Source organism: Mus pahari, chromosome 12 (assembly GCF_900095145.1).
Source record: "Mus pahari chromosome 12, PAHARI_EIJ_v1.1, whole genome shotgun sequence".
In the NCBI taxonomy this organism is placed as follows: domain Eukaryota; kingdom Metazoa; phylum Chordata; class Mammalia; order Rodentia; family Muridae; genus Mus; species Mus pahari.
This window is the reverse complement of record NC_034601.1, coordinates 79,253,392-79,268,952: the sequence shown is the minus strand read 5'-3', so window position 1 is coordinate 79,268,952 and position 15,561 is coordinate 79,253,392. Positions and strand designations below refer to the sequence as shown.

At 38.5% G+C, this 15,561-nt stretch overlaps 1 protein-coding gene across 7 annotated transcripts in view; it reads left to right on the top strand.

Moving 5' to 3' along the window:
• Positions 1–15,561, top strand: part of Grik1 (glutamate ionotropic receptor kainate type subunit 1) — a 396,194-nt gene that overhangs the window by 224,050 nt on the left and 156,583 nt on the right. For all 7 annotated transcript variants that reach the window (XM_021209775.2, XM_021209772.2, XM_021209773.2 and 4 more), the window contains exons 2-3: positions 11,157–11,324; positions 14,898–15,155. In XM_021209775.2, coding sequence (XP_021065434.1) covers positions 11,157–11,324; positions 14,898–15,155 — 426 coding nt within the window. The remainder of the gene's footprint in view (positions 1–11,156; positions 11,325–14,897; positions 15,156–15,561) is intronic.

Genomic DNA, 15,561 nt, shown 5'->3' with positions numbered 1-15,561 from the left:
TGGTCATGATGTTTGTGCAGGAATAGAAACCCTGACTAAGACACCAAGGTATCCTTCATTGTATGTCATTACCTAATGCTAGCATCACCCTACACATTAACAGTTAATCAATAATGCTTTATAAACAAATTAAATATTGAAAGATACTATAAGAATATTTTGATTTTGAATGGCTATCTTTGCTTTTAATGTGTAGTGCATTTATTAAGAACAATTACCTATAGCATCTGCAGAAAAATTCAGATTTCCCCCTCCCTCTGACTAGCTACCTTCTGAAGTATGTCAGTTATTCGTCATAGACATGTGTCCCTCCATTTTTAGGGCATGCATGCTGATTTTATGCAGATCTCTTTGAAGCATCAAAGAAAGAATTTAAATCTGGCTATTACTCCAGGTATGGAATAAAATGGGTTCTTCCTTTCCAAGGACAATGATATATGAGGATACTTGTAGAAGGTTGGGTCACAGCCAGACCACTGAGGCTCCACTTGTCTTTAGCCTATAACTCTCTCCTTATGCTAGACTTTCTGAAAGATTTAAAACTCTCCTTATCCATTTCTCTTCCATTAAGTGATAGAACACCTGATTCCCACCCACATTCATCTACATAAGATCATTAAGGCTGTGTTAGTGCCCAAAGTAAGACAGGAAGAGAGACGCTGGAGGTGATAGGGATTCTTAGAAATTAACCGTGTAACCTTGAAATTAAAGGTGCAGTAAATATGAGCCTTGAGGAAATTGCTTATGATGCAATAAAGTAGAATTATGGATGTGGCAATAAAGGGAGGCAATATAATATTGTGTACTTAAAGAGCAGCTATCAGCAAAGAAATAGATCAAATTGCCATCTTGTTTTCTGTTGACAGCTTCTGGGATGGTTGTTCGTCTACATGAATGCAAAACAGGAGCCAGCACTGGAACTTCCCATTTCTAGATTATCATTTAATAGATTGCCCTTGTTTCCTGAATGACCTCACAGTTTGTCACAATGGACATACATCAGCTAATTAGGGGTGTGTAACAGTTTATCAGCATGCACATATAGCAACAACCTGATCTGAACCTGCCCACTTCAAATGAAGTAGGAAAATAAAATAAATAAAATTACCAATAAATCATGTAATATAGTTAAGTGGAGTATTTGTAAAATAGTATCAGAGAGGTTAAAAAAAAGCTATTGAATGGGCTGAATAAAGTGACACTTTAGAAAGAAGAAATGACATAATTAAAATCAGCTAATAGTGGCAAATATCAGGAAAACACAATTGGCAGCTATCAAATATAACTAACCATGAAGAAGTACTAGTTTTCAAAGCATACTGATGTGACTATATAGTTAGTAAGTTATTATATATGTTCACTATATATTTATATTTCCTACAACAGAAGACTTTAGAATGTTTTCACCAAAGAGAAATAATAAATAGTGGAGGTGGGAAACATTCTCCTTACACTAATCACATCAGGACATATTGTACGAATGGATGCATACATATATAGATTCATCAAAATGAATTGTGTGCCAAAAATTAATTATTTTGAATCCATTCAAATTGAAAAAAATTAAAAATAAGTCTATCTGAATATTGCATCAGAACCATGCAGCTGCTATAACAAATTATTTCAGGGCTACTGAAATGGATTACCCAATAAAATGCTTGTTAAAAACATAAGGATCTGTGTTTAGATAAGCAGGGTCCACATAAAATGTCAGATGTGGCAGAATAGATCTGTAGTTCCAGTACTAAGGAGGCAGATAAGTAGATCCCTGGAGTACATGGGCTAACCAGCCTAGCTGAACTGCTGAGCTAAGATTCTATAAGGGATCAAAAACAAATAAAACAAAACCCAAAGTAAAATGATTGATGAAGTCACTGATGTTAACCACTGACCTCCACACTCACACACACAGATGTGCATGCTTAAGTACATGCACAAATGTGCATATAAAGCACACACACACACACACACACACACACACACACACACGCACACGCACACGCACACGCACACGCACACATTCACCATTAAACTTGGTTACATAAAAAAGTAATGGATTCTCTAACAATTCTAAAAGCCAGAAATCCACATTCAGGGAACTGACAGTGTCCTGCCCCTCCTCACATTAGCCAAGTGATTCAGCTCGTGCATATTCCCTCTTTCATTGTCTCTGAGAACTCCTTGGATTGTCTGTCTACACTTGCTGTTAAGTGATTTTTCTCCAGGAATATTGCTTTATACACCACTCCCACTGTAATGACACCCTCACTTCCACATTCAGAAACAATTTCTAGAACATCTGCATGAACATAGTCAACTCCCTAGCTGACATTTTCTCTTAAGCACATAAGAGGCAGCACAGAGTAATCAATCACACTCCCAAGCCAAACGCCTCTTCAGCAATATCAATGACTACTTAAATCTCCAAACACAATGTCATTCTTCATTCTTGTCTCTTATCCTTTGTCAGAGAACCCTACCAATCCTGCCTTCTATTCAATGGGATTTTTTTCACCCCATCGATAACAACATTCTGAACTTAATCACCATCGTCTCTCAGCTAAATTACTGAAATGCCACTTGTAGAACAGGTACAAGAACAGATCTTTGTGTGTTTGCCTCTTGCCCATCTCCTCATTAACACAAAACCTATCCTGATTTCTCTTACAATATGAAACATCACTTAACCACTCTGCTCAAGGCCTACTGCCCGCTTTTCATGCCTCTTAGAAGAAAGCCACAATCGTATCACTGTTTACTAAGCTCTCTGTAATCTACTCCAGTGAACCCTACCAGCCCTGCCCTTCTATTCAATGGGATTTTTTTTCACACCATCAATAACAACGATCTGAACTTAATCACCATCATCTCTCAGCTAAATTACTGAAGTGCCACTTGTAGAACAGTGGCACTATCACTTGGTTAAGCTCTTTTACCAAAATCTGGCTCACCCAATTTCAGCCACTGAAGTCTTTAAAAAAATGACCCAAAATAGCTCCTGTCTCTTATCACTTTGCTCCCTCTGAATAGAACACTTTTCTCTCAACATCTTCTGCCCATGCCCCCATTCTTTCAGATTCTTACTCAGGTAACTGTAGGGTGAAGACATGCCTGGCCTCTTTGTAGGCATCCCAATGCTCCCATCACACTTCTGAATAGCTTCTAGAAGAAAAGCTCTGAAAGTCACATACTCACAGTCTCATTCTCACTCCTCCCTCCCTCCATCCTTCTGCCCCTGCCCCTCCCTTTCACTTCAGAATCTCACTATATAAGCCTGGGCTGGCTGAAACTCTCTATGTCAACCAGGCTGGTCTTACACTCACTGAGAGCAATCTCCTTCTACCTTCCAAGTAATTGGGATGGCATAAGTGCACTTTCATGCCTGGGTGTTACAAGTCATCTCTTTTGTACATGGTATATTCCCTGTGCCTCATAAAGCACTGGTTTTGACCACACAAAATATTTTATAAATAAATGACCAGAAGAAATACTGACTTGTTGGATGAATTATTAAATTCTGTGAAAGATTCATGGACTACAAAATATCAAAACAGCTGAAGCTTATGTGTGTGTATGTGTGTGTGTGTGTGTATTCATACATATATTCATATCATGCACAATGCAAATCTACTGCATTTCTAAAATAGCTATTGGGACATATATTTATTATAAGTCAAGCCTACCCAAAACAATAATCTGTTTATGAGAATAGGACTCTGTTCCCACATGACTTTCATGTTGTTTTGTCAGTAAAAGAAGTAAAAATTCTCTGGTTCAGTCTCTTGGTGTTTTTCAAAGGATAAAATAAGCCCATTGTTATAATCTGGTGAAATCTCATCTGAAGGGAGCCAGGATGGTGATGTTGGCAAGAATAATATCATGTTTTCTAAGGACCATGACCTAGCCCATATCAGGTCCTCTGTATCTACATTATAGTTTTCGTGCCCCCTAGAAATTGTGACTGAAAGGCAGGTTACAAATATTGGATATCCTTGAAAGCCAAAAAAGAAAGTAAAGAAATCAATGGGCTCTTGAGGGAGGCTGGGAATCTTCATAAAGTTTGTTCGGCCCTCTCTTATGAGTCTATAAGAATGGGATATGAACTAGGAAAAGTTTGAAATGTATCTGCTAGAGGTCAAATGTTGTACATGCTTTAAGAGATCAGTTTGCTAGCTGGGCGTGGTGGCGCATGCCTTTAATCCCAGCACTTGGGAGGCAGAGACAGGTGGATTTCTGAGTTCGAGGCCAGCCTGGTCTACAAAGTGAGTTCCAGGACAGCCAGGGCTATACAGGGAAACCCTGTCTCGAAAAACAAGCAAACCAACAAACAAACAAACAAACAAAAAAGAGATCAGTTTGCTAAAGGTCTGGTTTCCAGAGTGGTACTGTTCAGGGTACTGAAGACCTTGATGAGGTTGACCCTTAGGGGAAATCCTTAGGTCACTGAAGTAATAGCCTCAAAGGAGACATTCTTCCCCTCCTTGTTTCCTGGTCACAAATCATGCAGTGTGTGCTCCAAGTAATCTTATCATGATTTATTTTCTCATCATATCCCAAAGTCAAGGAGACAATAAATCATGGACAAGAATCTCCCAACTGCTGAGCCAAAATATACCTTTTCATTTTATAAATAAAGTGCCGCAGGTATTTTATTATAGTGAAAGAAAGCAGACACATGCACCATGGCTGTTGTGTACGTTCAGAAGGTTCATGAAATAAAACATTTATTCTCAGCTTTCTCTGAGTGCCACACGTTGCTTACAGTGGCCACGTTATTAATCAAATAGTGCTAAGATTTGTCATGGTGGACAAGTCTCTTCTAGGTCCACATGAAATTACTTGGTGCAAATGAAAAACTTTCTGTTGATCACCCCTTCCCCCATCCCTCATCACTCCGTGTAGACAACCTCGTCCATGTGCAGGATATTGCTATATGTGCTTTTCATGAGTGATTGTCATGTAACAGTGAAGTAACAGCAGCAGCAGTGCACGGTGACCATACACTTCTGTCTCCTAAACTGATTGACAATAGCTTTCTCTTTGCTTATCGTACATTACAGTTCCAAGAAGAAAGTGGTATTTAGATGAAGGGGATTGACACTACACTACTAATTTTCATTTTAAAGGCCTTAGGGTAAAAAGACAAGATGAACAAACTAGCTTCTTAAGTCTACAAAAACAAACAAACAAGCAAACAGTATAAGTAGACTACATGGTTCAAATAATAGAAATAGAACTGTATTTTCATCCTGTCTGTGAGGCTGGAGGCAGAGAATGAAGAAATGGCAGGCTTGTCTTCTCCTTGACTACAGATCACCACTTCAGTTATTGGTCCTCATGTAAACTAGCTTCTGCATGATTGTATGCGGGTGTATACTGTGTGTGTGAATTCCACTTTCTTTTTTGTTTTAAAGATTTATTATTTATATTTTGTGTATATAGGAATTTTGCCTGCATTGTCTGCATGCATATTGATCTATATACCATGGGTACACAGTACCTGTAGAGACCAGAAAAAAAGTGTCATGTTCTAAGAACTGGAGTTACAGATGGTCGTTAGCTGCAATGTGGGTGCTGAGACTAAGACCCAGTGCTCTGAAAAAGCAAGAAGTGCTCTCTACTGCTAAGCCATTTTTCCAACCCCATCACTTTCTTCTCTTATAATAACAGACTGGATCAGACACACCCATCCTGCCCCATACAAACCCAAATTATCTTAAAAAATGCAGTCAGTGTTTAGGTATTGGGCACTGGAGTTAGGGCTTTAGTATATGAGTTTAGGGTAGAAACACTTCAGGCCATAAAAATGATATACACACAAGAAAAGGGGATTTTTTTTTTAATTCTTAACTCAAAGCCATGGACATAGTTCTTATTTGTTTTATATTCTATATTTAGTGGCTATGTGTGATAGCAGTGAAGGAGTATAGTGTGTGTGTATACATATATATGTATATATATGTGTGTATATACATATACATAAGTTTTATTCGTACCAATCTGTATTCTTCCATGTAAAGCACAGTGGGAGAAAAGCAATACAAAAAAACCCAGAAACCTTCAATTATAAGTCTAAATATAAATTACATATTTCCAAATTCATACCCATTTTGGTATTGATAACAAATACCAAAACATAAGAAGTACCAAACACTGATATCATTTCAAATAACAGAAATATCTGTACAGAAAGCTAGAGCATGATTCTTAAAAACCAAACTTCTAGTTCTAGAGAATACTGGTTTATATTTTAAGTGGGCAGCATGTGCCAAATGCATGAGTTGCATGCATTTGTGAGTATGCATGTCAGAGAGTGACACTGGGCATCATACTCCCTCTGTGATCCCCCTCTTTATTAAGACAGAGTCTCTAATTGAACCTGGAGATTTCTAGTTAGCTAGACCGGTTGGCCAGTGAGCTCCTAGGATCTATTTGTAGATGACAAGCCTGCCACCATGCCCATCGTTTTTATGTAGGGACTGAGAACATGACTCACTCAGTGTTTAAAGTGTCTTGCCACCGTACCATGAAGACCCGAATATGAAACGCTGCCTATCCAAGCTTCTAGCCCTATGTTGGGTTAGTTTTGCCAAGAATCCTGAGCTGTGACACAGAGCTGCAAGCAGTTTAGGGAGAGGGAGAAGGAGTGAGCAGCTGGGTATTTACTGATACCTTTTGGCCTTCCTGATTATGATCGGGGAGAGGGCTTGATTCCCAAATGCATCTAGGCTTAAAGGACTGGTGCATGATCTGCAGCACTCAGCCTGACCCACATCACAATAACAACACAAAGTGCTTCACTAACACTTCTCATGCTTTGCTTCTTCATAAGATGTAAATGATGAACGCAAGCATGGCCACCCACACCTCTGAGGTTCTACCTTCGCGGGCTTCATCTGCCATGCTCAACAGTTACAGCCCAAAAGCGAGCTTCTTCATCCTGACTTCTCACAGTCTTCTCTCTTTCTATACCACAGATATTACCTGAGCAATTTAGATAGATAGATAGATAGATAGATAGATAGATAGATAGATAGATAGATAGATAGATAGATAGATACTAAGCAGATAGATGATTAATAGACAGATAGATAGATACTAAGCAGATAGATGATTAATAGACAGATAGATAGTTAGATAGTTTATATAGATTAAAGATAGATAGATGATAGATTGATAGTTGATATATGATTATAGATGGATAGTTGATTGATTGATTGATTGATATGATAGATAGATGATGGATAGGTAGATGATAGATGAATATAGATGAATAGATGATTGATTGATAGATATGATGGATAATTGATAGGTAGATGATAGATGAATATAGATGGATAGATGATTGATTAATTGATTTATAGATATGATAGTTAGATGATAGGTAGATAGATAGATAGATAGATAGATAGATAGATAGATAGATAGATAGATAGATAGATAGATAGATGGAAGAGTTCCTTTTCCATACTCATTAGACCTTAAAGTGCCTTCTTAACTTTATCTTTTCTACTTTTGTCCACAATTGACCATCTTAGGACTAGAAGTTATGGTCCACTCGGCTCAAATGAGGGAGATCAAATTTTGTAGAGGTGCCTTGACCACAGTAGGAAGAGAGGCACTATGAGAGAATGGGCTACAAGAATAGAGGGGGAACAGAGCAATTACTGAGGGCAGACTCTTCCTTCTGACAAGTGGGACTCAGGTCTCCAGATGTCTGAGGCCAGAAGTTAGCCCCACAAAGACACTCCCAGAAGGATTTAAATATCCCATTAAAAAGGCCTATCTACAATCTCAAAAAGTAAGAGAGAAAAAAAAACAGAGCAGAAAAAAACAGGAAGAAGGAGGATGGGGATGTAAGAGGAGGAAAGAGAGAGGAGAGAGGACAGTAAGACAAGGAAGGGAAGGGGAGGAACAGAGGGAAGGAAGGGGGATGAAGAGAGGGAGAGAAGAATGAATCATGCAGGTGTCCCTAGACACTGTTCCTCTGCCTTTAGGATTAAGCATTCCACATCATAAATCAGAAGCTATGGAAAGGAGGAGGCTAGCCCACCGTCTGAGGCACCAGCCATGCTTCTATTCACAACAGCATTGTCCTGTTTGAGCAGACACTGCCTTTCCAGGGTTTCCCCAGCAGTCCACTCACCGCATCTTACTGTATTTCTGGGATAGCTGTCAGATGCTCTCCTTAGAAGAAAAACAGAGTGTGGTGAAGTGCTGAGCTAGGGACATGGTGCATAATTTTCATTTGGCAAATGAAAGATAGACATTTTCCCTAAAGTAACAAAATGGAGTTCAACTACTAACTGAATACATAAAAAATAAGCTAATACCTTCCTTAAATCCAAGATCATTTATCTTTGTACCAAATTAACTGTAGACTAAAGGAATCATTTTGAACTGAGCAGGAAGTTCCAAAAATGGGTAGCAACTGGCTCGTATCGCTATCACCAGTATTCAATAATCCTGGCCCTTCTCTGGGGAATAATTGTGTTCTCAGAATAGTGGGCTAAGTTTTCATTTCTCCTCTATAAACCAGGGGAGCAAAGAAGAATTATCACCCACATTCAGTCATGACAAAAGTATAGATAGCTTGGTGACATGAAAATAGGAGCGCACACATGCGTATTGGATGACCAGACACACGAATTTGTCACACATGAGGCTTGTGACTGAATTATTTGGGAATGATATGTGCTACCTCTGCTTCCTTTTCATTTACTAAAACAGGAAAAGTATTTACTACTTTGTGTGTTAGTTACAAAGTGTTAGGTAAAGCAAGCGTCCACATTTCAGAACTTCTGTTCTTCATCCAGGAGCACATCCCCTGGCACATCCCCTGGCGCAGCCTATCCTACACACCCTGACACAGCCTATCCTACACATCCTTGAAGGCTGGGGTTGACTTTGTAGTTCCAGTACAGCATCTTAAAGTGCCTTGTTCTCTATAGAGGCAGATTCTGAGCGGCATGGACTCTGTCACAGAGTTCTTGCTGGGGCTGGGGAAATAGACTTGTGGACAAACAATTGCTAATGGCTGCAATGGATACTCTAGTGTCAAGAGTCCTCTGTGTGGGTCACCTTGACCACAGCAATAAGCTCATTTTACATCAATCTGCTGAGATCACTCAGTGCTTCTTACCTCACCTCCTCACCTATCAGGACACTGAAGACTCACAGTGCCCAAAGAAAGTGGAAGTCACTCCCTAATTGCCCATTTGTGATTGACACAAGGAAAACACAGGCATTTTCTCCATACTACTTTTGGAACAAATATCTCCCCTGGGTTTTTAGGTGAAGGTTAACATGACATCATCATTTATTCTTAACTATGGTTTTATAGAGAACTGTAGTAGTACTCTATATGTGAGTGGTTCAAGCTATTGATCTATAAAGGCCAGAAATTACCTGAAAGAAGCCAAGTTAGGTTACAATAGGTCCTCTTATTTCTCATAAGTAGGCACTATAGTTAATTAAGAAAGTCAATTCAACAGAAAACTATATATGTGCTTAAAAAAAAAAAACGAATCTTTCAAAGTAGAGCCTGTATACTTACATTTAGTTAAGATCTGTACATTGAATTTCTCTATCTGAGGAAGAACAAACAGAAATCACATATGATGACTATGTGTGGTTTTATTACAATGTGTGTGTGTGTATGTGTGTGTGTGTGTGTGTGTGTGTGTGTGTGTGTGTGTGTGTGCAAGCACATGTGCTTGTATGTTTGCTTGAATCAAAAGAGAATTTGGCATTCACAAGTTTGGAAATACCTAGCTCTGACCCTTAGCAAGGAACAAAAAGAGTAGATTAACTGCAGCCCACTAGCATCCAGCATGCCACAGGCATGAGTTATGGCCTATTTTCAGTGGAAGCAGAGTCAGGTAATCAAGAGCTAAGCTAAATAGAGGTCAGTTTACATGGCTTCGATGGAACGGTCTGTGTTTATGGAGATAATCTCAGGACTACACATGAAGAATATTAAGAACATACAACGAACCATATCCTCACCATCTCTATCCAGCACCAATATTTCTCGAAAAGACTGAGCTGTAGTTGCTGATAACAGTCATAGCTGTATAATATTATTTTCTGTAGTGAGCTAGGTACTCGTGTTTGAGATAACAGAACCTAGGACATGAAAGAACGTATTTCCCCAGAGTTAGAACCCAAGTTTGCTTTGGGGTATCTTTAAATGATTTTTCAAACTGAGAAAATTACCTTTAAACTCGACCGTATGCTTTGGAACTTATTAGGATGTATAGAATGTGACCCCAGAATTCTGAGCTCTAAAACCCAGAAAAGATGTTTTCATTCTGAACAAAAATAAATCTCAGAATGGGATTATTCTGATTAATCCCCAGTCCATCCCTTTCCAGCCCTACTATAGTTAGGTCTAGAAGGTCTACTTTTTAAAGCAAACTTATATTATCTTTAATCATACATATGTGTGTGAGTGGGGTGGGCACATGAGGATTTGGGGGTAGGGAAGTGCACATGAGTGTGAACAGAGTTATGGTTGTGAGTGTGTGTGAGTGTGGAGGACATGCACATGAATGTGTGGGAAGTGGTGCACATGAATGTGGGGTTCAGGATGCATTTGAGTGCAGGCTCCCAGCAAATCATGTATTCTGGATATTGGCTTTCAAGCGGGTATGAGCAGACTAGTGTGGGTTCTGGCAACTGAGCTTGGGTCCTCTAGAAGGACCATACACCTGTCCACAACTGCTATTACCCCAGCTCCTAAAAACTCTGTTTTTCAATAGAAAAGTTGTAATTCCAAGGCAGGAGTGCCTACCAGAATAGAGTTTAAGTTATGTCTAGATCAAATACAGTACAATTCTTGTAAAAGTTGGAGAAAAATGTTTTCTACTCCATTATCAGCTATACTTTTGTGGTATGCAATATTTGGAATCTATTTATACCATCTAAGAGGCATCAGACATCCAGTATGGGATCTAAAACATCATGCATACATATGCAGAAAGAACTATGTATTTGCATGTACCACATCTTAATTCAGCCTGGCTTCTGTATCTACCTTGTTTATCCCCTTCACTTATGGTTTGGGTATTTTGTTTGCAGTTTACAGTCTTCTTTTAAAACAGTGCTGTGGCATCCTGCCTAACATTTCTTATGCATCTCTTTTACTTCCGCAGGAGGGATTTTTGAAACTGTGGAAAATGAACCTGTTAATGTTGAAGAATTAGCTTTCAAGTTTGCAGTCACCAGTATTAACCGAAACCGAACCTTGATGCCCAATACCACATTAACCTATGACATCCAGAGAATTAATCTTTTTGATAGTTTTGAAGCCTCCCGAAGAGGTAACTGTTTTCTTACCTTTACCAAGCTTCTTTGGGTGATAAGTCTGCAGCATGGGTCACCTTTCTCTTTCTCATCTGTTTTTCAAAGTGGGTATCTTAGTGCCAATGGGTGGTAGGAATTCCTGGTCGCCAACATCACTGAACAATGCAATCTGAACTCATCTGATGGACACTGCCTAGCCCTGTTTCCTGGGCTTAGCTTACCCTTCAGTGCCCTCTATTCTATGATTAACTGGTTCAGCTGTGAATGGAAAATGTCAGGTTTGATCTGTTTTTCCTTCCTGAAGCTGAGATACCACCAAGAAATTGTACAGTGTAGTCAAATAAAATGTTGTGGAAGGTCACATCTACCAAGCATGGGAAAGTAACCAGGGTATATGTAAGTCCAACCCAGGATCACAAAAGGCTTCAACAAACTGTTGGGCTTATCTAACATCAGCCCATTTTCTTGTTGCTGTTATTTTTGTACTTTTCTGCAAAATCATAAAATTCTGAAGATTAAATCTGTGAGAACAAATCACAATTTGACTTTCTTTCTTCTCCTGAATAGAAGACAAGTTCTCAAAGAGGAATCTAATTTATATTAGTCTGCAAGCTTTATCGTGTGGACTGGTTGTTATGGAAGAGCAGGGATGCCTTAGCTATCTCCTCAGGAACCTCTGGAACAGTTTTTTATGATTTCATATACCTGAAGCATGGCTTCTAACAAAGGGACACACACTTCGTGAAGATTTTGAGAAAGCCAAGGTTGCTGCTCATCTTTTTATCAAGAATTCTTTTCCTTACAGAATACCCTTTGCCTTTTGCAAACACAAAAATCATACATGACCAACTCCATGTTTCTGGTGATTTCCAAGGTTAAAGGTTAACAGAGATGATCTAGTTAGATCAAAGAGTATATGTTTACCTGAAACACTTGCCTGCAGGCATTAAAGTGTTATTTATATACAAAATAGAAAAACGTCCTTTATCAAGTAAAGATTAATATAATAATAATGCTTCTACATATAATATAATCTTAGTATAATAACCCTGTTTTTCATAAGATAGAAGAAGGCTGGACATGATGCTGTATGCCTTAATTCCTAGCACTAAAGAGATGGAGATGAATGTGAAACCAGCCTTGGCCTCATAGCATGGATCAAAAAAAGTGGAATTATAGGTTTCTTATAGGTCGGAGTTGCCTATGAACACATAATAAAAAATATTATATTTGCCTAACATTTTAAAGATTATTAGGCATCATTATATATGTACTATCTGAATTAGATCTGTGTCACTCTCTCTCTCTCTCTCTCTCTCTCTCTCTCTCTCTCTCTCTCTCTCTCTCTCTCTCTCTCTGGCTCTATCTCTCTCTTATACTGTTGAAGAATACCACAGAAAGCTAAGCCAATGACATTTAACAGGAATATTTCAACCAACACCCCCACACGCACATAATGAAGGCTTTCTTGTGATCTGAAGACCCAACCATACTTGTAAATTAAACACTCCAACAAACAGAATGCTAAAGGATTGATTTTCTGTCAAGAAATGTTAGCATCCTAGAGTCATGACACATTAAGAGGAATCTCAATCCTCTCATGTGGGATAAGCCAACAATTTGCATCCTTTTGTGTTCACAATTTTCTGGCTAATGAACACACATGCAGAAGTAAGCTTGGGAGGACAGTGACAACTCACACCTTCAGCACATTGCAGAAAGAAAGCTCTGCATCTCTATAGCTAGTGCAGACAATCGGCACCAAGTAACAGAGGGTAAGAAGTCATCCTTAAAAATAACTGTCAACATCAGCTGTCCCTTAGATGGCCACAACATGGCTGTTAAAATTTTACTCTATATTCTCTCTAAATTACTTCCAAGAAATTTACAGAAACATATGATATTCCTTTTTATATATAAAATGGCATAATTATAAAATCCCTAACACAAATTCATTTATATAATCCTATTTATTTAATTTAGGTATTCAATTATTATCACTTGCCAACCATCAAATTCATTTCTAATAATTACAATTTAAATTGGAAGGATGCACATAAACCTATATTTAAAACCCACTTACATATGATTAGTAGATAATGTTCTTCATGGAAGTAGAATATAGGCAGACTTGTCTTTCTGGGTAGGAATTTGGTTAATATGTATCAAATAATTTTAAAATATCAAGACATTTTTTGGTAGTAGATGGTGAACTCTACCACCTAGAATCTACATCAAAGATGTAATTTAAGAGACAGAGAAAAATACCAATATTGAAATATTACTTATCATGGTCAAAATTAAGAGGAGCTTAAACACTTAAATGTATAAGAGTGGCTTATATAAATGACAGCATTCCTGCCCAGTGATCTGTTTTACCAACAGTGGAAATATGCTCTTAAATTTGCAATACCTTAGGGAGAAAGTTGTACTCTTCATTCAACAAAGGCACCAATGTCTCACACTATGCTTAAATAACAATCCTAGTTTTTTGCAATATTGGTAAGCATTGTTCCAAGTTAATGGGCTGATGACAGAGTCTTTTGTCTTCCCTACATTGTAAATATTCTAATTTCTCATAATGGATACTTTTCTTCTTTTAACAACAAAAATATTAGGAATAAGATCTTAAATGTGCAATTTAATTATGATTGACTGATAATTGAAGGAGAAAGAGGCCTGACCTTGACTTGAAGTCCTCAAGATCTGGTTTAACTCTGTCACTTTTCTGTCCCATGATTAGGCCCATTGTGTATGAAATGAGTGGGGTAGACCAAGTGTCTTCTAAAGATCCCTTTAGGTCATGCCATTCCATTGTAACTAATTAGGCATCCTTCCTGCTTATATGCATTCTACAAATATTTCAATAATCTGAAAGCCCCATCTGAGTAACTCATTTTTATTTGCAGGGAGTTGACCTTATGATTTATTGCTGATCAGCTGTACATTCACACTTACCAGTATTCTACTATCTAAAGAATATTGGAAACTGGAAAGAAAAGATAGCAAAAATAGCAATTTGGGATGGGAATTATAGGGGGTTCTCTAATAGTTACATAGAAAAATTATGTAAGAAAACAAGTGCAGAAACCCCTATCTAAACTTCAGAAAGATGTCAGAGTAGACATATTTTATAGTCACCCACAAGGTCTTCTGCATTTTCTGTCTACAATAATCTTTCCATTGTCATCCTACCATATGTCAGAACTTAATTCATAGGATATTCATTTGACAAATGGTTTGCTAGTTAGCTCAGAGAGTGCTCATGGGATCAAGTAAAGGATTTAGCCTTCATCTGGTTGAAGGTAATGAACTGAGATGAGTAACTCATTTTTATTTGCAGGGAGTTGGCCTTATGATTTATTGCTGATTGGCTGTACATTTATACTGATCAGTATTTTACTATGTAAGATTATTGGAAGCTGGAAAGAAATTATAACAACAAACAGATGGGAATTATAGAGGGTTCTCTGACAGTTAAGTAGAGAAACCGTGTAAGGAAAACGTTAATTCATAGAACTCTCTCATTCTCACCCTTTCCCTGCCTTCCCTCCCTCATAATTCCTTCCCTTGTCTTTGGATATTACCAGCATGCGACCAGCTGGCTCTTGGGGTGGCTGCCCTCTTCGGTCCTTCCCACAGCTCCTCCGTCAGTGCTGTACAGTCTATTTGCAATGCTCTGGAAGTTCCACACATTCAGACTCGCTGGAAGCACCCTTCTGTGGACAACAGAGACTTATTTTACATCAACCTCTACCCAGATTATGCAGCTATCAGCAGGGCAGTCCTGGATCTGGTCCTCTATTACAACTGGAAAACAGTGACGGTGGTGTACGAAGACAGCACAGGTATGGGACTCTCTCTCTCTCTCTCTCTCTCTCTNNTCTCTCTCTCTCTCTCTCTCTCTCTCTCACACACACACACACACACACACACACACACACACACAAGCATGCGTGTGTGTACCTGGACACTCTGCCCACCATGAAATTCATCAGACCATACATACAGAAACACTCTCTCTCATAAGCTAACTGAGAATTCTAAAAGAATTTGGGGATACCTTATATAGCTAATTTGATAAATTTAGTTGCATTTTTAAAAAATACATTATTATCTTAGGGTTTTACTGTTGTGAAGAGGTACCATGACCAAGGCAAGTCTTATAAATGACAACTTTAATTGGGGATGGCTTACAGGCCATCATTAAGGCAGGCACATGGCAGCATCCAGGCAGGCTTGGTGGAGGAGAAG